This window comes from Carettochelys insculpta, chromosome 3 (genome assembly GCF_033958435.1).
Source record: "Carettochelys insculpta isolate YL-2023 chromosome 3, ASM3395843v1, whole genome shotgun sequence".
Taxonomy (NCBI): domain Eukaryota; kingdom Metazoa; phylum Chordata; order Testudines; family Carettochelyidae; genus Carettochelys; species Carettochelys insculpta.
In genome coordinates this window covers 51,322,756-51,345,772 of record NC_134139.1, presented here as the reverse complement: position 1 = coordinate 51,345,772, position 23,017 = coordinate 51,322,756, and the positions used below count along the sequence as shown (strand labels likewise).

General features: G+C 43.7%; 2 protein-coding genes across 5 annotated transcripts in view; one reads left to right on the top strand and one right to left on the bottom strand.

The window, feature by feature from the left end:
* Positions 1-8,033, bottom strand: part of WDR43 (WD repeat domain 43) — a 49,462-nt gene extending 41,429 nt beyond the window's left edge. The window contains exons 1-2 of the mRNA XM_074989825.1: positions 7,760-8,033; positions 1,805-1,939 (exon numbers count right to left, since the gene is read on the bottom strand). Coding sequence (XP_074845926.1) covers positions 1,805-1,939; positions 7,760-7,993 — 369 coding nt within the window. The 5' untranslated portion in view covers positions 7,994-8,033. The remainder of the gene's footprint in view (positions 1-1,804; positions 1,940-7,759) is intronic.
* A 3,848-nt stretch (positions 8,034-11,881) lies between these two features.
* TRMT61B (tRNA methyltransferase 61B) overlaps positions 11,882-23,017 on the top strand; it is a 39,896-nt gene continuing 28,760 nt past the window's right edge. The window contains exons 1-7 of one of the 4 annotated variants that reach the window (XM_074989820.1): positions 11,882-12,803; positions 14,590-14,692; positions 19,303-19,493; positions 20,831-20,922; positions 21,331-21,569; positions 22,667-22,747; positions 22,901-23,016. In XM_074989820.1, the coding sequence (XP_074845921.1) occupies positions 12,012-12,803; positions 14,590-14,692; positions 19,303-19,493; positions 20,831-20,922; positions 21,331-21,569; positions 22,667-22,747; positions 22,901-22,968 (1,566 nt within the window). In that variant the 5' untranslated portion in view covers positions 11,882-12,011 and the 3' untranslated portion in view covers positions 22,969-23,016. Of the gene's footprint in view, positions 12,804-14,589; positions 14,693-19,302; positions 19,494-20,830; positions 20,923-21,330; positions 21,570-22,663; positions 22,748-22,900; position 23,017 lie in introns of those variants that run through there. The other 3 variants (XM_074989819.1, XM_074989822.1, XM_074989821.1) reach the window with 3 other exon arrangements.

Here is a 23,017-nt window from a genome sequence, read left to right as displayed (position 1 = left end):
GCTCACAAGCTGCCTGCCTCCCTCCCACCGTCTGGCTCCAGTGCAAGCCCCCGCCCAGCCAGCCGCCCCCACCCCTTGCGGCTCTGGTGCAACCCCCCTGCCAGCCCACCTCACTAGCCACGCACGGCTCTGGTTCAACGCCCCAGCCCCCTGCAGCCCACCTCACTAGCCACGCACAGCTCACCTCCACCTCTCACCCCCCTGCAGCCCTAAACCACCCCAGCCTTAACCCTCCCCAACTGCCACCCCCCAGCCCAGGGCTTACCTTTCTGCTGCTTCCCCGGCTACACAACATGCGTTCTGCCCAGTAAAAAGCCAGACCCCCACTGATGCGAAATTCAGGTATACATGAGGGTGCGTGGAATGGAACCCTCGCACTGCAGACCTTACTGTATATTAAAAATGTAAGTAATTACACCTTTAAAATGATTTAAGTGATGATAGTTTTAGTGAGGGAATTCAAGCCAGCTTTAGAACTTTAAAGTCACAGATAAACCATCTTCTGCCTCCTGGCAGCATGTGTCCCATGCCTGGTTGTCTACCAGTGTGGAAAAAAATGAACTGCATTAGAGTCAAAATGAGACCTCTGGTAGTCACTTGAGTCCTAACAACAGGAATAGCAACAGCATTTTACTAAGAATCTAAACAGAATGAGAGGATGAAACACGTGCCCAGAAAAAAAGTTATTGGATAGTCTTCCAAAAATTTAACAGTCTGCAAGTGCATTGCCAAGCTGCTTTTAGCCTTAATTTGACAATTTCCTATAAATTTACTGAATTTTAATATTTGAGTCAGCTGCATCCAAGGCATTCTGCTCACAAAGGCACAGAGGAAAAAAAAGTTGTATTTGATATACTTCAAGACCAAATTCAGTTATGGCAGAGTGAGGAATGTTCTTGAAATTCCAAATATCTTTTAAAAAATAACAAATATAAACGACAATTCTGTAATTAAAATAAGATCAACAATTCCGTGGACCCACCTGAAACAAATTTTGTGGGTAAAAGAAAAATGTCACCAGCAAAGTTTCAGCATTCACCCTATCAGTTTTAAACTAATGTTACCCAAGTTAATAGAGTACAAAGATGCCTTCCCATAAGTAACATATATGCATAGTGCATCAACGCCCATGAAACAGTCTAAGATCAAGGAAAAAGAAATCTATTCCATATTATTACTGGAATTACCCATCATATTCATTTGTTTTGGTACAATTCAGATCTAAAGGAAACGGCAGAAAAGAGGTGAAGTTAACAAAAAGGAAAAAGCAAAGCAGGATGTAACCAGTAGCTTATGGGTTTGGAGAAATCACATACCAAGAATAGAAGGGGTCAAGTAAAACTTTGCATGGAAAGCTAAGTTTGTGATTCCCACCTTTACAGGAAAGCCAACATTCCAGTGCAAGTAGCATCTCTAGATTAAGGATGCAATTTTTGAAATTTTCAAGCACAGAATATTGTGTAATTGCTGAAAATGCAATACACCCAAGATGAACTTCATGGCATCTAAACCCTTACCATCCTCTCAAACTACTGGAACTTAAGAGTTACTAATACACATGTAGTCGTGTGTTGTTGTACTAGCCTAGAAAAAATAATTCACCCTCCATATATAATAGCACCACTAAATGTAGTCTTGTTCCAGGTTTTTCTGATATTCTTGTGGACACCACATACCTGTTCATGTGTTATTACACAACCATTCAGAATTCAAAACTTCGTTATATTAGCTTAGCTCATCCTTTTCAACAAGAGATAGAAGGGCAGCATATATAACATAACAGAAAGACTGAGGCAATGCTTACTAGTTTGCTCTGTAATTCTCCTTTAACTGTGCTGTATAATAAAATACTGCCAACCGCTGTACCAATAGCCAACAGATCCAACTGTTCGCCTGCTTCTGCAACTTCAGATTTCCTTTTTTTCCTCTGAGGCCCTTCCTGAAAAGAGATTAAGAGGGGGAGGAGGGTTAAAACAAGTAACAAGCTAGCACAGTCAGCTTCCCTAAATAAGGATTCTGTAACCCTAGAGTTTGAACAACTAGGGGAAAACGTGTATAAATTCTAACATAGACAGGACATTGGGCTTGTCTACACAAAGAGTTTTAATTCCCACCATATGGTTCAAAAATCAAAAAGACTAATTCAATATTTTAAAGATTGGATAAAGCCGTTATGATAGCATAGTGCTCTTCCACCAAGAAAACCAAGGTCATTTTCCAGTCTTTGCTTTATTCCCAGAGCCAAAGAGGCTGAAGAGAAGTACAAAAGGTATGCTTCACCCAAAAAGTAAAAAAATAAAAATCCTAACAGAATTTAGCATTTATTTTGTGCTTTCCATTTTTTGAAAACACTTTACAAATATTAAGTAAATCCTCAACTCCCCATTTCATAGTTGGGGAAAACTAGGGCAACACAGTTATTTGCCCAAGACCACAAAGGAAGTAAGTATTAGAACAGGTATTATACCCTGTTCTTCCTGGCTGCTACACAGACCAATTCTTCCTCCCTTGCCCTGGCAGTTTGAGAGCCACTGACCAACTCTACAGAGTTTCATCCTGTCCTCCTTGGCCAGAAGTGTGGCGGGATGGCCAGCCTAGGTAAGTAAAAGACTGGAATCAGTATCTCAGGATGCCAAATCATAAGAGGAGAAAAAACCCAACCACCACATTACAGTTCACAAGGGTTTAATGTCAGACTGTATTCATAATTATCTGTTTACAAGCTTCAGAAGAATAAAGCAGACTCAATCCCACGGACCAAAGGAAGACATTTTTCTGCTGAATTTGTTGTATTTTATCTGGACACTATATTTTAGATTTCATTAAAAATTTTTTTTTACCCACAAGACACAAAATGATGTTTCCTCTGTAGAACAGGATATCTGCATTAATGCATAACCAGGAAACTCAAAAAGATCTCCTTGTGGGCTTAAAATAAGAGCAGCCAACTTTGTGAGAGCCTTGCTGCTTCATCTACATAGGTGTCTCTCACATTACAGTAAAAAGACATGCAACATGTAACTAGTTTGTGCCCGTGCCCAAGCCCAAAGATAAGAGAGCTGCAGGGCACCTGGAAACCTACATTTAAATTTTGAATTTTAAATAATGGAGGTGGGGAGAGAGACCAACTTTTGCTCTTTGAAAATGCAGTTACTAACAACTAAAGACACAGGGCTAAATGTAGGATATTTTGGAAACAAAGAATATTTTACTTGAAGTTAATTCTATGCCACTTTAATAAAAATCAGAACAGATGCCTGTATAAAAAATTAACTCCATTCCAAAAGCATTCACATAAAGTCATACCTAAGAAAAAAGCTGAAATCTTTGCCATTGTTTTCAGTGACAAAGGAAGAGTTTTTAAAAATGCATTAAGCACATGAATGCAGCAAAAACTACATCATGTTCAGACCTGGAACTAAACATTTCAAACCAGGTTTAATGCATGCTAATCAAGGTTTTAAACTCATGCTCAACAACAGGTCCAAACATTAAAGCAACTAAAGTTGTTTTGAGACAGACACATTAAAAACTGTATTGAAACAGTTCTTTGGACAGGGAAAATGAGGCCTACTTTTGCACTGGATGCCCGGATTGGACCAGAAGACCCTAAGCACCGTCTGCCTATACTAGCACTTTTCAAACTAAAGATAAACTGCAAAGGAAAAAAGGAAACCAATTCACAGATGGGTGCTGAAAACCCTTTCCCGTAAAAACAGCAAACAACCAGCCATCAGCACATGAGTAGCTACTACTTTACTTAAAATTCTTTCATCCACCATCACCTCCCCTGCACTCACAATTCTTAGTTCACTGGTGATATTCCAGAATCCACCAGAGATACAAGCAAGTCTTAGGGAAGTCCATCCAACTCATAGCATTGTGGATGTCCGAGAATGACGAATCTTTGCTAGTTCCTGGCTCACTCAAAGGAAACTAGTTTAAAGTTACCTCATGGTCTTTGCTGAAAATGCTCCCAAAAGCCTGGCAAGCGAGGGGCACTCTGGATGGCATTTTTGGAATAGAAGGTGCTAAACAAACAGGAAGATTAGATATTGATCTAGAAAGTGCCTTGCTCATAGCAATGCAAAAACACACAGAATTAAAATGAAAAAGTGAAACATGGGGCCTGATCTTGCAACAATCATCAGAAGGCTATATTTCCAATTAACTTCACTGCAACCCAACGTGGACTTCAATACAGGATCAGGCCACAGATACCAGAAAACATCCAGGCTTTCTTACAAAGGAGACAGAACTTGATCCTGCCATGTACAAGTGCCTTTCTGTTTTTCCAAATGATAGATACTGCAGAAATATTTAGCAGTTATTTATGATTTTGACTGAGAAATACTAGTATTTTAATTAAAGCAGCCCTGGTAAAAATAAACTTGATCTTTTTTTCCTTTTAAAGGGCATACTTTTCCACTACATTCTCATCTGAAAAGCAGATTTCTGTAAAGGGACAATTTCGGGGACACTTTCTATTTCTCAGCACTTAAGAAAATACCATCCATCACTGTAAAGTTAAAATATCTCCTATACTGCAAGCCCATATGCTGAGAGAACATGGGGGTGCATACTCCAAGCAGCTATCACAGAGCTAGAATTCCCAGTATCAGAGTTCAAATCTCACTAATTTCTATAACTCACACCCATATGGGCCAAAAAATGGGTAGTCATCATTACAGTGGCAAGAATCATATTTTGCCTTTGTGTGAGGGCAAAAGGGAACAAAAGGAGTACTTTCAGCATCCTTTACTTGGCTCAGCTAGAGGTTTTTTTTTTCCTGATCATTCATTCAATCTGAGCATAAACCAACAAGTTGCAAAGCTACAGAAGATACATACAAAAGATATGAAAAGTTTCCAATTCTTCAGGAGAACAGCTGAGTTCCAGCTAACACTGAGTTCAACATGTTAAGAGATACTCAGCACTTATGATGTGGCGCAGCACTGACAACATTCCTCACTTAAAATAAGCCATTTCCTAAAGAACAATTTTGCACACACTTCTTGCTCAAAAGCTGCTTAAGAAGCTCACGTAACAAATTGTATCATGTCAGAACACCATGTTATAACAATATTTGAAAGCTGTATTACAGGTTATAACAGTGGTTCTCAAGCAGGGGTACGTGTACTCCTCCAGCTACCCAGAGCTCTTCCAGCGGGTACATCAACTCAGTATTTCTCAACCTTTTCATGAATTAAAAAATTAGACTTATTTTATGTTCATCTTTTTTTTGTTTATCCTTCTAGCAAAATCATAAGTGTGACAGCAAATTTAATGTCCATAGGGAATTTCTTCAAACCAGCTAGTTATGATCAAGTTGTTTAAACAAATGTGTTGCCATGGTAGGAAAAAAAAACTGCCTGTCTGAAAACTGCAGGTACTCTGTGTGTGTGTGTGTGTGTGTGCGCGCGCACTCATGCATGCATGTGCACACTAGTGTTAAAAGAGGGTACCTCACAAACGAGCCTGAGAAACACTGGATAATAAACACACACTTTGCTTCTATCCACACAGACAAAAATCAAATCAGTGCTATGATATGGCATATCAATATACAACACGCGAAATGCAGGAAGCCCTACAGTTTCTTCAGTCAATACAGATAGCAAACTATAAAGAATTTTCAGAAGTGTGTAGTTATAATTGAGCAAGTTGAAGTATAGGACAATAAGTTAGGAGATCTAAACTACTTTGCTCTACACCACAGAATTATGTATCCTTGGGCAATTTACAATCTCAGATTTCCCAACCACTAATATGGGATAACACTCAAGAGCACTCTCAGTATAATTAAATATGTAAATGCTTTGAAATCCTTGTACAGATATTATACAGAAATATATTATATGGCGATACCTTGTCTATACAACTAGATAGGGAAACCACTTTCTGAACAAGATCCTGCTTTCATTCAAAAAACAAATGATTGAGGTGTCTTCAAATCTCAGTATAGACAGGATGTAACTGAGGTAAAGCCTTGTTGTAAAGCTGATAGCACCTTTGGCCTGGTAATGAAATTTTAAAAAATAAGACCTAAGACAGCTCTGAAATTCAGCATTGGTATTTCCATGTTCCCGGATGACTGTGCTGAGTGAAATCACTGAATGTTACTCATGCCTATTTAAAGCATTCCTGAATCCTAGGAAAACTCCCTTCTGCAGGTAATTGCAAAAAGACATTTGCAAATAGCAAACACGGTGAGGCAGATGCTCTTCGAAAAAAAGACATTAATTTGTGAGTCTGTAAGGTGGTACAGGACTGCCTGTTACTTATCAGAGGGGTAGCCGTGTTAGTTTGGATCTGTAACAGCAGCAAAGGGTCCTGTGGCACCTTATAGACTAACAGAAAAGTTTTGAGCATGAGCTTTCGTGAGCACAGACTCAGTCTGTGCTCACGAAAGCTCATGCCCAAAACTTTTCTGTTAGTCTATAAGGTGCCACAGGACCCTTCATTCTTGTTACTTATGAATGCCTGATCTCATTATTCTTTCCTTAACAGAGCTGATAGAACAGACAAGAGTTGCTCAAAGAATGAATTATATTGTTTTACAAAGGATACTTACACACTTAAATAGTTCAATTAATTTACATAGCTAATACAAACCTATTTCAGAAAAATGACTGTTAGCCAAATCACTGCCACAGCCAGAGGTGAGAGTGGCTTACCCAAATGCGCTTGCTCCCCCAATAATCTGGATCTCCAGATGTTTTTGATCCCATAAGTATTTTGGATAAAAGAGACTATGAGATGTGTGTCAAAAGCCTCAATGGATACAAGAAAAAGTTGTTCCTTAGTTTTCCCCCTATCTTTGGGCACTGGGTGACCTGGGGCAACTCTCATACTCCTTTCATAAGTTTCCCCAGTCTGTAAAAGTGGAAAATACTTACCCACATCACAAAAGAGCTGGGATTTTTAGTTCACTAACAACTCTAAAGTGTCTACAGACTTCTTAATGAAAGGCACTGTAGGAGTTATTGTGGCATATGTAACATTGCCATATTTGAACTTTCAAAAAAGAGGACACCCCCTAGAGTGCATCTGTATCAATATCTACCAAACCACATTACATTAAAGGATTGCAGTCTATATAGTACATAAATGCAACGTAAGTAGACACATAGTGGTACGCTCCCTCTGAGGCGTCCCCCGCCCCCCCCCCCCTTTTTTTTCTGATAAGTTCAAATATAGGAGGCACAGATTCAGCACCATACACCCAGCGGCTCTGCTACTGCTCCACAGGACACCCCGGAAACCACCTTGGGCCACCTCACTATTGCGCACACACGATCCTCCCCATCCCGTGTTCCTTCCTCTCCCCACTCGCAGTCCTAGGACTAGCCCCATGTAATTACTTCCCTCGCATATACGCTCGCCTGCACTAGCCCCCCTCAGTGGAGCGGCCCTCCCGGGAGGGACCCCCCTACCCGTAGTCCCGACCGGAGCTCAGGTAGGAGCCCCACGTGCGCCGCCGGTGGCCCGTCTACACTAGCGCTGCTCGGCAGGGCGCTGCGCACACGAGGTGGGGAGAAGTCCTGTGACCACGGTCCACTCCCGTGGGGCCTATTCCCCGGCCGCAGCGAGGGGAGGCCCCCGCTCAGGGCCCGCAGCCGCTCTACCCGGGGAAGCCACATGGTGCCGGGGGGTGGGGCGGAGTAGGCCCGGCCCCGCACGGAGCCAGCGGCCCACGCGCTGCGGGCGGCGGCAGCGGCCTCCCGGCCCGGCCCCGCGTTCCCTCTCGCCCCTGTACCTTGCTCGGGGGCTGGCGGCCCCCCGGCGGGGCCCAGGCCAGGCAGGTGCAGGCGGCGCTGAGGTGGGCGGAGGGCACGTACTCGTGCTGCAGGCGGCTGCTCGGCGTGTCCCACACCCGGAGGCGCCCGTCGGGGCCGCACAGAGCCAGGGAGCGGCGGCCACCCGGGGAGAAGGCGCAGGGGGCCCACGGGGCGTCCCCAACACACGCTGCTCCGGTCACCGCCGCCGCCATGGCGCTCTCGGCCCGGCCTGTGCTCCAGGCCAGCGGCGCAGCGGCCACGTGTTCCCGCCCCGCGCAGGCGCGCTGGCCTGGGACGGCTCCCCGTGGGCCCCTCCCCTGCGCGGGTCGCGGCCTTAGGGGCGGGGCGGGTAGAGTGGGGCTGGGGGGAGCAGGGGGCCGAAGGGGAGCTGTGCCTTTAGGCTAGCTCAGGGGTGCGACCAGGAGCCCTGCTAAGCCCGGGTCTGTGAGCTCAGTCCTTGAGGAAGCTATTTAGGGACCTGGGGAAAATAGATTAAAAAAATCCGCCAGGGATGGTGCTTGGTCCCTCTGGGAAGTCAGGGCACCGGACTTGATGATGTCGCATGGTCCCTTCCAGTTGTGTGAGCTATTTATTGGCACGGGTAGCTCAGGGGTTAGCACGTTGGCCTTGTAAAGCCAGGGATGTGAGTACAATACTTGAGGGGGCCTTTTAAAGTCCTGGGGCAGCTTGGTAAAGCGTGGGAAGGATAGCATTGGCTTGCTGAACACAGGGTTGTGAGCCCAATCCCGAAGGGGGCCATTTAGGGATGTGGAGCAAATACATTAAAGGAAAAAAATTGGTTAGGGATGTTGATAGGTCTGGCTGTGAGTGAGAGGACTGAATCTGATGACCTGGGAAGGTCTCTTCCAGCTCTGTGAAACAGGCATAGAGGAGATTCTGGGGCAGGCTGAGGGTGGCAGGAAAAGGGATCTGAGGGAAGGCCAAGGATGACAGAAGAGGCAGTCCAGGGGTATGTCATGTGTGTAACAAACAGTATTTGAAGAGGTTGAGGGGCAGGTTATCAGCAACGTTCCCTCGACATGGAAAATAAATTTTATGTGCTCCAAGGCATGTGAGGTGCACCCCCAGTAGAAAATAAAAACCTAGCTGTAGGTGCTCTGCTAATCAACTGGGTGGCACTGGACGCCCCTGTGTGGCTGCATATGTACATACATACATACAGCTTACAGGGAACACTGATTATCAGCAGGTAAAAGGTAGTAGGGATAGGTTAGTGGTTTGTGCATTAGCCTACTAAACCCAGGGTTGTCAGCTCACTCATGAAGGGGGCCATTTAGGGATCTAGGGCAAATAGATTTAAAAAAAATCTGTCAGGGAGGGCAATAGGTGCTGCTGTGAGGGCCTAGAACTGGATTCAATGATCTCTAAGCTTCCTTCCAGCTCTAGGAGATAGGTATATCTCCATTCTGGGGGCTGAGTATATGACAGCTTTGTGAATTACTTGATGTTTGTTGGGCAAGAGATGTGTGTTTGACAAACTTTTTTTAAAAGGTTCTTTAAGGCCTCAGTTTTGTATGTCTGTCAAATATAGGCTATAAAGAAGACTGTACCAGACGCATAACTGTTGCATTTTAATTTTTTGAGGTTAATTTTGTTGTTAAGTATCAGGGGGTAGCCAAGTTAGTCTGTATCTTCAAAAACAACAGGATTGATATTAGTTAGTGTATAAGGTGCCACAGGACTCCTTTTGTTGTTAGATACTGGGAAGGACTAAATACTGCAGAAACATCTGCTTTCACTCTTCCTGAGCTGATCGAAAGATTAACAGGTTCTAAGGCCAGAAGGGATCTTTGTGATCATCTAGGCTGAATTCTCATGTAACACGGTAAAGTTTCTCCAAAATAATTCATTGAGCAGAGCAGGGAGTTGCTCTAGTCCTGTGGGGCTGGCATGGGGAAAGGTGCTCCAGTGTGGCCCAAGCAATCCCAGTCCACAGAGGTTGAGGAAGCTGCAGATTGGGCCTGCTCTGGCTGGGCTGGAGCCTCGTCACCTGTGGTGCAAAAGGGACCAGGGCTGCTCCACATGGCTGAAGTGTCCCTGCCCTCAGCATGCCTGGGGCTGCTGCAGACAGGGGCTCTTCTGGCTGGGCTGTAGCACCCTAGCCGTGGTGCTTAGAGGCTGAGCTGTGCAGACAGGGGCTGCTCCAGCCATTATGGAATGCCCTCCATCCCTGGCAGCACCATGGGCAGGGACACTCCATTTGGGCCACAGCAGCAGCCCCTTTAATTGGTTAACCGATTAAGCAATTAAATGTGATTTTATATCCCTCCCTAGTTGTAGTTTTTTAATCAAAATGTAAAGCTGTACCAAGTCAAATGTTTTACAGAAGTTGAAAGATACAATGTCTTTTATTTAGATCAGTCTCTGTTGGTGGAAGGCACAAACTTTCAAGCTTTGCAGTTCTTCAAGCGTGGGGAAGGTATAGAAGTTTAAATTACATCAATATCAAACTGGTAATTTTATAAAAAAGGTACTAAGTTTAATAGGATCTGTGTTCAATAAACCCATGTAGATTAGCATTAAATATATTACCCTTGTATATTAATTGAATACTGGATTGGCTGCTCAATTATCCAGTGGGAATGATAGAAAATGTAGCCTGGATAACAGAAAAAAATGGGGGTCTATTAAAGTGCAACTCAGTTTGCCATGAATAGTGGTAGAAGCCCCATTGGTTAAGGCATTTGAAGCAAGAAGTTGGGGACCACCAGAAAGTATAATCTAGGGATCAATCCAGCACTTACAAGGAGGCAGGCTTGATGATTTAATAAATATTTTTCTTCAGTAATTTCTATAATTAGCTTCATTCTCCTGACTATTAGGGGAGTGCAATACAAATTGCTCTGTCAAGCAAGGCCTACATATAAACAGGGATGTAAAAAGCAGTGTACAGTAGTTGTGCTGGTAGACCTCCCTGCAATGTAGATACAATTATAACTGTAAATCTACACTTTTGCATGGCTCACTTATTTCTCTTGATGGTGTTTTGTTTTGGATGGGGAAGTGAGTGAGTAGGGATGCGAGTGGAATAAACTGTCCTTTTGTACTGTGCCCATTTTATTTATTCTATATTCTTTTGCGGCACATAAGCTGTGTCTACACATGCACGCTGCTTCGAAGTAGCGGCACTAACTTCGAAATAGCGCCCGTCACGGCTACACGCGTCGGGCGCTATTTCGAAGTTAACTTCGACGTTAGGTGGCGAGACGTCGAAGTCGCTAACCTCATGAGGGGATCGGAATAGCGTCCTACTTCGACGTTCAACGTCGAAGTAGGGACCGTGTAGACGATCCGTGTCCCGCAACGTCGAAATTGCCAGGTCCTCCATGGCGGCCATCAGCTGGGGGGTTGAGAGATGCTCTCTCTCCAGCCCCTGCGGGGCTCTATGGTCACCGTGGGCAGCAGCCCTTAGCCCAGGGCTTCTGGCTGCTGCTGCGGCAGCTGGGGATCCATGCTGCAGGCACAGGGTCTGCAACCAGTTGTCGGCTCCTTGTATCTTGTGTTGTTTAGTGCAACTGTGTCTGGGAGGGGCCCTTTAAGGGAGCGGCTTGCTGTTGAGTCCGCCCTGTGACGCTGTCTGCAGCTGTGCCTGGCACCCTTATTTCGATGTGTGCTACTTTGGCATGTAGGCGTAGCCTCGCAGCGCCTATTTCGATGTGGTGCCGCGCAACGTCGAAGTTGAACATTGACGTTGCCAGCCCTGGAGGACGTGTAGACGTTATTCATCGAAATAGCCTATTTCGATGTTGGCTTCACGTGTAGACGTAGCCATACATTCAGAAGAAGCATAGAAGAAACACTTCCTTGGAAATGTAATTTTTCATACCCCTTCATTTAATAAGTCCTGAATACTTGCTTTAACATAAAAAAATAATATGATAGACCATGTTCAAAAGCTCACGTTAGGATGAGAGTGGAAGGACCACAAGCCTATCCGTGAAGGGAACGGTCTAAGGGCCGCTGCCGGACGCCAATTTGAAGCCCGCAGCCAGGACCATGTGGGCAAGCACGTGGATCCGGAGACTCGCGGCGGACTAGTGCAAGACGCGCCTCGCTGCCGTTACCCGCGTGGTTCCTGCAGGCGGAAACGGAAGGCGAGGGCGCTGAACGTGTGCAAGCCCAGCCCAGGGGCGGCCGGCAAGCGGCGCCTGCACCAGTTTTGTGCAGAGCCCCGGCCGAGCCGCGCCGGGCCGGGCGGAGCACGCGGACATGCTGCAGTGGGCCAGGCGGCGGCTGAGCCTGCAAGCTCTAGGCAGCCAGAGTCGGACGCTGCAGGGAGGGAGGAGGCTGCTGCTCAGGGGAGTGTTTGTGTCTTGTGGCGGTGCGGCTCGCGATCGCGTAGGGGCAGCCAGCGCCCGGGAGCACGGGGCTCCTCTGTCCACAGCCTATGGCCTTAGGGCGGTGTGCTCCGCTTCGCCCCGGGATGGAGATGGGGCCGAGAAGGAAGACGCCGCCGCTGCCGCTTCGCAGATGGACCCGAGTCAGGCGCTCAGGAGGCGAGCGTGGGAAAGGGCCCTGTCTCCCCTGGAGAGAGTGAGCCGGCTGATCCCAGACGAGCTGCTCTCAAAGGAGATCAGGGACTTGAGGCGCGTGGACCCCGGAGAAACAAGGCAGGAGGACAGCCCTGAAAACAGCGACTCTCCCCCTTCCCAGCTGCCTGGCCCCAGGGGGACTGCCCCCTCAGAGCTGCGGAGGGATGAAGATGGGATGCCTGTGGACATCAATAACAAATCGTCGAAGGATGTTCCTTTCCAACCCGGGGACTTGATTTTAGCGGAGTTCCGCAGAAAAAACTACATGGAGTTTAGATGTATGCAGAGCCTGACAGCCCTCGGGAAAGTGAGAAGCAATTGGGGAGTTATTAGCCACCTGGAGATCATAGGCAAGCTGCCTGGCCAAATGTTTAGGACTTCTATTGGGTGTCAATTCCTGATACGGAGACCAGCCTTAGAAGATTTTGTGATGTTGATGAAGAGAGGACCTACTATTTCATATCCAAAGGTAAGACACGTTTGAGTGAATTGCCAGTTGTTGCAGTGGAGGTTCACACAATTGAACAGTTACAACTTAAAAACAGATTTAAACTGTGGCCAGGGATGATTGTTGGTTTTAAAGGAAGGACCACTTCCAGTTCACCCAGGTGCAAAATGGGTACTTGGTCCAGTGGGGTAGTATAGTGAACAGCCCCATTAGTTCAGAGGGACTTGCATTTTGATGAGCTGTGTGGTTTTTCCAGGTTGCAGAGATGCTTTGGATTTCTGGTATCACTGTTGGCAAACTGAGAAAGCAGGCCTTCAAAAAAAAAACAAAGTTTGGATAGTCCTAATCTAAAACCTGGTTGTAATGAGAGGCAGTCAATAAAAGAGTCTCTCTTGATGTTAATTTGCGTATCCAGGTATCTTCAATTCAAGGAAACAGCAGTTTACCTTTAGAACAGTGGTGTCCAAAAGAAATTCAAGGATAACCACAGCCTCTCTCATCCCCCACTAAATGCCCTTCCTCAGAGCCAGCTGCCCACCCACTCCCTGCACAAACTGCCAGCTGCTCAGCCGAGCACCTGGTGCCACACAAGGTCATGCATGCTGGGGCCACAGCCAGAGCTCTGCCAGTCCGCCAGAGCTGCCACTGCCACGCACTTCTCCCACAAAGTGGTGGGGCATATGTGCAGAGCAAGCCAAGAGCATGCCCTGTGTGTGGCTCTAAGGAGCTGCATTTCACCACACCATGGTGCCCAGTTAACCACGTGTAGCGAACGGCAATTGTATTGGACACAACGGCATTAGAGAGCTTTCTTCCTAGAAAAAGTGTTCTACAGTGGGGTACTTTAGCTTTCATCATCCTAATCTTTTTTGTCTTAATATACGGACCCTAACGTGCCTGTATAAGTAAATGTTAACATTTGTTTTGTGGAGCTGAATAGCTGCAACAGTTTCAGGAGGCTTATGCCCTTGCACAGTGATGTTCAGAGGTGCAGCATAACCACTGCTCCTACCGATTTCAATAGAATCTAAGAATGATTGTGCTAATCAGCACCACTGATGATCAAGCCAGCTATTTAAGTCAGTGATAGGTGACCCAGGTTAGCGAGTGGTCCAAAGGAGTAGCAGCCCTTCATCTTAGGGGGCCACAAGTTTGTTGTAACCAAGATAATGTCCTGGGATAGGGCAGTTCTGCTAACTGCAGTTGCGTACCTAGAATTTGTGGTGTGTGCTGATTGGATGGAGAAGCAGCACAAGGCTCTCACAGCAACGAAGGGTCCTGTGGCACCTTATAGACTAACAGAGAAGTTTTGAGCATGAGCTTTCGTGGGCACAGACTCACTTCATCAGATGCTGGTCTTGGAAATCTCCAGCATCTGATGAAGTGAGTCTGTGCCCACGAAAGCTCATGCTCAAAACTTCTCTGTTAGTCTATAAGGTGCCACAGGACCCTTCGTTGCTGTTACAGATCCAGACTAACACGGCTACCCCTCCGATACAAGGCTCCCACAGTCAATGTTGGATACAATCGGCATGCAAGTCACGTCGTGTGTTCTTGCTTTACACGCATGTTACTTTAATACTGCGGGCAGGGGTTGACTCTGCATGTGGAAATCAGTGGAATCTGTTAACCCTCCATATGGGCAAAAGTAAACAAAATGTCTTGTGGGCCACACATAGAATCCTGAAGGGCTGCATGCAGCCCATGGGCCGCGTGTTACCTACCACTGATTTAAGCAATATTCTAGCATTTTACTATTTGAATATTCAGTGTAAAAAGAGTGCATATTTTCTCTTCTAACCCATAGGATATCAATGCAATGCTTCTGCTGATGGATATCAACCAAGGAGACACCGTGCTGGAAAGTGGTAGTGGGTCTGGTGGTATGAGCTTGTTTCTGTCAAGAGCAGGTAAAAACCCTAGATTTAGCAAATTTAGGAGTTTATTTCAGGAGCAACACAGATAACACTAGTACAACAATTGATACTTTTCCATTATCCAAAAAAAAAAAAAAATTGAAATCACCTGCTGTGACCTCTTTTAGGATGTTCTGTGACTTCTCAAATGTGATGTCTACCCCCAGTGAAGCTTAGCACTACAGAGCAGGCCAGCAAGTAGCCCATAAGCCATTTAACTGCATGTTAAGGCTAGAAGTGGTATATAGGCTTTGTGCAACAAAAATGGGGCAGGAAAAATAATTAGGGTTTTGAAACAGGTGCCACATGAAGTAACAAAATGGATGCCTAGGGCAACAAAAATTATTAGGGGTTTGGATTGGGTGCCCCGTGAAGAAAGATTAAAGAGTGGAACTTTTCATCTTAGAAAAGGAGTCTAAGGGGGGAATATGATAAAGGTTTATAAAATCATGACTGGTATGGGAAAAGTGAATAAGGAAAAGTTATTTACTTGTTCCCAAAACATAAGAACTAGGGGTCACCAATGAAATTACTAGGTTGAAGTTTTAAAACTAACAAAAGGACGTTTTCTTCATGGAGCACACAGTGGGCCTTTGGAACAATTTGCCAGAGGATGTTGCGAAGACCAGGACTTTGACAGGGTTCAAAAAACAGCTAGATAAATTCATGGAGCTTAGGTCCATCAATGGCTATTAGCCAAGTGGGGTAGGAATGGTGTCCCTAGCCTCTGTTTGTCAGAGGCTGGAAATGGATGACAGGATTGCTCAATGACTGTGTGTTCTGTTCACTCCCTTGAGAGCAGGGGTTGGCAACCAAAATAGCAAGAAGAGCCATTCTTTTGCAAATTCAGTAGAAAACCTCAGTTCAAGAGCCTCCACATATCTGAATACAATACAGTCCTTAACAGATATCAAGCCATGTTTTTTGTAACCCCTATTTTAAGAACAGCGCACACACCGTGATTTGCAGTGCAACCCAAGTTTACTTCATGACGTTCACAAGCTTTTTACCTATTCTATTTCCTCGCACTTGACGTGTGTGTTTGTACAACAGTCTTCCTGACATTCCATCCTGAACCTTCTCTCTCTCTGGAGGACACTAGATTCTGAACAATTTTGTTTTTGAAATCACTGTACAGCTGCTCTGATAGTTTGATAAAGCACTCTTTTATATATTCGGCATCCATGATCATTTCACAGTCTCTTGAGTTGCCACAAAACTAGCCACAGCTGGGCTACTTGGTGATTTCACCCATTTGGTGAGTGTGTTCTTTCTTTGCTGTACGTAGCAGCTCCTCCACAGCTTTGATTCTGGCATCTCCAGCTGGATACTGTTCAGCAAAAGTGATTTTTTGAGAAAATGCATTTTTGTTGTTGGCGAGTCTCTCAGAGCAAATGAGACAAAGGGAGCCCAGCCGAAGTGATATTGGCTATTCAGTTTGAAATTCTGTTTTCATCAACAAGTTTCCTCTTTTGAAGCCATTCCAATCCCACTTTAATTATGCCAATTTTCTTCATGTTTAATTTGTTTTCTTTCTTAAAATGAGCGTTGCTCTTCGCAGCAGGAATGCCACAAGCTTCCTTTTCCTTTTCAAAGTCAAGACTTTTTTAGCAACACAGTCAAAATACAGATTCAGTATCATATCCCACAATCCACTGCACATATTAAAGGGGGAGTCATCCAACATTTTGAGATCACATAGTTTGCTATTTAGATATGAGGTGTTCATTGTTGGGGTTTTAGACGTGCACCATTTATCGAAAATAATCAGGAAAGTGGGTTTTTGGTTTTTTGTTTTACTTTGCAGTTATAGCGTCAGGAGCCACAAGAAGTCCTGAAAAGAGCTGCGTGCTGCTCCAGAGCCATAATTTGCAGACCCTTGCTCTGGGGCCTCTGGCATTGGCTGCTGTCAGAAGACAGGATACTGGCCTAGATGGACTTTTGGTCTTTCCCAGTATGGCTGTTTTTATGCTGATGCTCTGCAAGGGCCCAAATTTCATTCCATATTTCAATCATATGTATGTTTGTATTGCCTTTCTAGCCTCTCTTACTATTGGGTTACTCTTTTCTCACCTGTTTACTTACCAACACATAATCAGACTGCAGTGCTGATATCATAGTCATAGTGGAGAAGAAGCTCTGCTATAGTTAAAGTTGAGACTTGCTTAGTCCTTGTCGATGCTACAATGGCACAGCTAGGGCCCTGCTGCCATAGATGCTCGTTACACTGATGGGAGTTAGTTTTTCCATGGGTATCATGACCATCTCTTTGAAAGACAGCAGATAAGTTGATGGAAGAATTCTTCCTTTGACCTAGCTGCATCCCTGGGCAGGGAGTTCGGTTGGCTGAACTATGTCACACAAGGCAGGACCATGAAGTCAGGTGGCAGCATGAGCCCAGGATGATATGGGAGGAACTAATTGCCACTTTGCAAATGGCATCAAATAGGCCACCACAAGAGTGCCAGGCAGGACCGATCACTGATTTTCTGGGACAGGTTTGATGAATTCTCCTGCATTAGGAATAGCAAACACAGACACATACCCAGAGCAGGTATGTGTGGCACAGAAACACACTGCTGAGATCAGGGTGAGATCTTGTCAGTGCATGGCACATTGCTGAGGCTGTACTGGGGAGCTAAGAATAGGAGTGCTGGGGACAGTGCCGAGGACACGGTGGAGAGCTGAGAGCCAGCAAGCCTGACGAAGGCCTACAAGAGCTGACACATGAGGAGGGCAAGATGAGAACACCCTCTGAGAGGAATGGAGTAATTCTCACCCCTTTTTGCAGGCTGTATCATCTCCATCATGCGGGCTTCTCATTCAACTGAGAACATTTCTTTGAGATGAATTGGCCACTGCACACCGCCCTGAGCTTTCTATGAAGAAGGAAACATAGACTCCCTTTCCTATACACTGGACCCAGATTTGAGGCAGGGATTCTTCCTGCTTCTCTGTGCATTCCTCACAGCCCACACCGTCTGTCCTCCCTTTGCCCCGCCCCCCCCCCCCCCCAAAATTTACTGGGGCATGTAGTTTTTATTTCTACCATTTTTCAATGAATAAGTGGCCTTTGCTCTCTGGAGCTCGGGTGCACTGACAGAACTGAACCATACATGTAGGGAGGGGATTTGGGCACCTTCCTATCCAGTGACCTACTTGGTAAGGACAGAAAATGGAATCATCTCAATTTTTCCCACCCCATTCTTCCCCTTTCTCTACAGCTGCCCCCCCACATTCCTTCCAAATTGTTCTCTACAGGCTGCTCCGCCAGCATCAGCTCTTGCGCACTCCTTCCCTGTCCTGGGGAAAGAACCCAGAACACCCCTCCTCCCCCATGCTGCTTCCAACAGCAGAAAAGGAGCTCCAGGTTCATCTTTCCCTACAGTTGTTGCTGCTGTTATGGAAAAGGGGATGCCAGAGCTGTGCACTGCATGAGGCTTAAGAGGTCTGTAGACATCTTGTGTTGGCCCTGTGCACAGAGCTGAATTTCAGCAAGGGTACCATGCTTCTGTGGCTGTGTTTGTAAAACCAACTTGAAGTTATGCACAAGAAATGAATATTTGTCTTTATCTTTCCCAGACTCTTGTGTCTGATACTGAGTGAATTAACTAAAGGAGAGGGTGTTTGGGTGAGGCTGCTGGAGAACTGTGCTTTGATGTGGGTCATGAGCGAAAATGAATACGTTGAGTTGATTGACGTCTCTCTTTGGTCACTGCTTTAATCTTACCCTAGTGTTAGGCATAATGGAGGCAATGCCATGCTGTTGCAGTGATGCATCTCCCTCATGTGGATGCTGCTGGCATGAACTACAGGCTGAACCTCTCTAGTCTGGCAAAATCCATGATCCAGCATTATTTTAGTTTGCTGGATGACCACTTATAGGTGTAGCCAAATTTCCTGTGGTCCCATAAGGTTTTACAGCCATGAGTCCTGGTTATGTCCTGTTATGTAGTTGTAAATTACATCTAAATGTCTTCCGCGTGTCAGGAAGCAACTGAAGTGTTGATAATGCTGCTAGACCCTGCTGACCTCCTGTGGTCTGGCAAATTGTCTCATTAGGCCCTGGTCAGTCCCAAGAGAGCTGGACTAAAGAGGTTCAACCTGTAATAGGTTCCTAGTTTTCATTAATGTAGTCATCTTCAGTCAGGACTCCCTATCCCTTACCTTAATATAATCCTGTCTGAAGAGGACAACATTAACATGTACCAAAAACCTTTTAGTTCATGCCTGCACCATCTGTAGTGCGTAGATGAACCCATGCCGTTTTGGCAGCATTAGCAAAGAGATGGGACTGAATGGACCACAGGTTCTGAATTTTTCTGTCATTGCTAAAGATGATTTGTCTGGTTCAGGATTGAGACAAATTGTTCCGCTATGCCTCTGCTCTCTCTATTCAGAGTAGGTGCATTTCAGCTTCCAAGATGTTAATCTGGCACTCCATACCTGCAAATGATCACTTAAACAAAAATTGATTAACCTTTAAATAATCTGTTAGGGTGAGGAAGGGGAGACAATTTAGACTAACCTATTATTTACTTTGATTTTTTTAAATCTTTTAACTTGAATAAGTAGTAAACTTAGTGTGTTTCATTTGCTGTAAGTTGGGCCTAGAGGACGTGTTATAAGTTATGAAATCAGAAAAGATCACCATGATGTAGCTAAGAAGAACTACAGGTGCTGGCGTGATGCATGGGAAATAAGACAAGCAGAAGAGTGGCCAGATAACGTGGATTTCATAAATAAAGACATTTCAAACGCTGCTGAGGATATGAAATCTATTACATTCGATGCAGTAAGTCTTTACTCAAAAACTTCCTACCTTAAAGAGATTGGTATCTGTTTTTATTTTTCCTTGTTAAGAAAATTGCTTTCATTTAATCTCTCCATTGTGGGACTTCCCACCTCCAACCTCAGCATGAGCTATAAAGAAAGCACCAAGCCTCGGTTGGCAGGGATGGACAAATACCATCTCCCATTCTCAGAAAGTGTTCTTGAAGGTCTGATGATCCATCACGCCCAAAAGAAATACTTGTGTCTATAATATGGAAATACTACATTTACTCCTTGATGTCTTATTGGGGAAAGATTTTTTTTCTCATTTGCAACAAATAGTAGAATTGTGAAGGGAAAATAGACTTGTGCTTTACATGTAGCAAGTTCAAGAAAACTTATATTTACTGTAATTGTGTTGTTTAAGAACTCCTTTATCACCTCTGCCCCGAATATAATGTTGTTACAATTTAAATTGAAGTAATGAAGGGTATTGTCAATGCCTGTCTTCATGCGATAACCTTTAATGCTAACATTTTCATGCAAAATAGGTAAACAACCCACTTTTGATTTTCATATCCTTATTCTTTTACATCAGTGTGTTTCACAAGAATTGTTCGAACCCATATTGTTCCACCATAAACAGTGGGAAGCTAGTTAATGCAGTAATTTAGTACATGGGTTTACTTAGAACAACATGAGTCTTCAGATTAAACAAATAAATGAAATTTTGTTAAGGTCATGTGTACAGATACTAAATGGCCAACACCTAAAATATAATCTGACTCAATCTTGGATACAGCAGTTTTAGTCTACAAATACAGGTATTCTTACATAAGCCATTCTTTGCCGTTTAAATTGTTTCTAGAAGAGGGGTTGTGGAGTGCTGAAACATAACGCAAGTTATCTGAATTTTAATATTTAATATTATTTCATTGTAAAGCACAGTTTGAATGTTTAACTTTCTTAAAAGCATATACCCAAAAATCAATTACATGCAATCTGTTTTAGGCATTAGGGTTTTTCTTTTGCCAGCATGACGGTTTAATTGCTGGATAGTTTGACGTTAACCCAAGACTGCTGGAATGTTAGTTAAATATGAATTGCCATTTAGTAAAAAATTAGATTTTATCAACACTTCATTTGGAATGCAATGACAGACATCCAAGAGTCTGGGGACTTTAAGTACATAAATCTTATGCCTATATAATCTGCTCAGACTGGAATTATTTTTTTTTCCATTTTTTATATATATATTCATTTTCCATTAAAAAAAAACTTTGCTTTCTGCTTTTGTTGACTTGAAACTGGTTTTTATATATATTCAGTTTGATTAATAACTATCTTGTCCTTTTGTAGATAGCTTTGGATATGCTTAACCCTCAAATTGCTTTGCCTGTTGTGATTCCAGATCTTAAGCAGGGTGGGGTATGTGCTGTATACCTAGCAAAGTAAGTATTAAAATCATGGATTTATAAACTTGTTTAAGTCAAACATTAGATGAAAGTGTAGTTTTGTTAAACATATATTTATGTATAATAGGTTTAAAATGTTTTATATTTGTAACTGTTTCCTGTGTTGTTTGTTCTGTAATACTCTGAGCTGCACTCAGTAAAATCCTGCAGTCCTTATGTAGGCAAAACCTTCCATTGGTGGCAGGAGTTTTTTCTTCTGAATGTGTCTGCAGGGTAGTTGCCCATCTTTTCCATGTAGTAGTCTGATTTGTTCACCTACATGAAAGCTGATGACTGCGTTCACCAAAAACTGAAGAGCACAGTGCACAGGATCAGGACTAGCAGCTGCGTAAAGATTTTTTTTTTTAAAAAATTAATGCTGTATCTCTTGCATTTCTCTGAAAGTATCACCCAGGTTATTGATCTGTTGGAAGGAATACGGACATGCAAACTCTCTCTCATATGTGAAAGGGTCATTGAGGTGACTCACAGAGACTGGTTGGTATACCCCGCTAAGCACAAGAATGGCAGGTTAGCAGAAAGAGTGGAACCTCAACAGAATGTAGATGAGGAAGCTCGACTAAAAGAAGATGAAGAGCTTCCTAGGCAAGATGAAGCAGTGTTTAGAGAAATTGATGATGTTGGTAAGGAGCTATCCTGAATTAGATACTTATTTCACCAGCAGACTAATGTAAGTTTTTCCCCTTTTAGTTAGAGATTCTCCCTTACCACATCTGTTTTGAAAAGGAGTTAATGCAGAGAAGTCTGTCACTGTTTCACACCCCCATTCTCACCCATGCCCAAATCATTTGCTTACATCTCTTCCAATGTGCATATATCCTCCACATTTATGAGCCAAAGCTATCAACTTGTAAAGTCTGCTGGTTCCCTTGATCCACACCAGCATCTGGTGGTTTTCTAATATATGTCTGTTGCATAATGCAAAAGTATTAACCTATGTTTAGTAGACAGATGTGTGGTTGGCCTTCCATGTACCTTTTCTGCAGTTTGAAAGCTACAAGCCTGGGTCTCTAAGCATTAAGGAGACACTTTTTATGGTAGAGAATGCCAATATTTTTGGAGGGCTAAAATGTAATAATGTAAAATACCATTTTCTGCTTTTCAGACACCCCAATATACTGCCCCCTAGTTCTTGTAGGAGTAGTAAAGCTGAAGGGGGTTGTGGAGAACAGATTAGCATAAAGTCCTCTCAAATGGACTTTTTTCTGGCTAAGCTCTTTCCTAAATTTGGATTGGGAGTTATATATATTTAAATGACTTGGCCTTTCGATAAATCCATCTGCACATTAAATTAATAAAAATAATTTCCAATTGGCTGCTCAGTCATACTAGTCAATGAAAGTCTTTAAACTTGAATTTAGGAACTGTCTCATGGCAGTTCCTTTATTCAAACTTTTGCTGCTTTATAATCCATTATGATTTTGGGGTGTTTCTAGAGCTGCATATAATAACCATTAATCAAAAGCAGAATTCTTTGAATTTGCTAGACTTGCAGCTTGCAAACAGACAGTACAGCTCATTCTAACTGTTAGTTTATGAATATAGTAAGAGGCTATGTATACTAACAAGTGGCTGCAGAGCAGCCTGATAAGAGTGGATTAACAAAAGATAAAAGGTAAGATGCTAAGGAAGTTAGTCATAAAATATTCTAATCTGATTATGCCATTTATTTTTGTACCTGTCAAGAAATAATATTTTTTATTTTATTTTAATTCAGTAGAATCACTCTCTGATTATGTCGAACCATACGGTTCAGTGCCTTACGTTGCTAGACCTTACCCTTGGCAAGCTGGTCACACAGGTAAGAAGTCTTTGGGAACTGCTTTTAAAATCTTAAGATTTGTTAAACAATGCTGTGTATTTCACAAACACTCTTTCTAATCTAGTATTTTATCACTGACAGAACAAAGGCACACCGAGGTTGCTATAGCATTAATTTTTTTCTTCCAACTAGCATTTCTCATCAAGCTGAGGAAATACAAAGTGGCATTTCCAGACACTGTTCCAGATGGCAACTGCTAATTTGAGTACTGTACTTTGCCAGAATAAAATTAAATGTTGTAAATAGTTT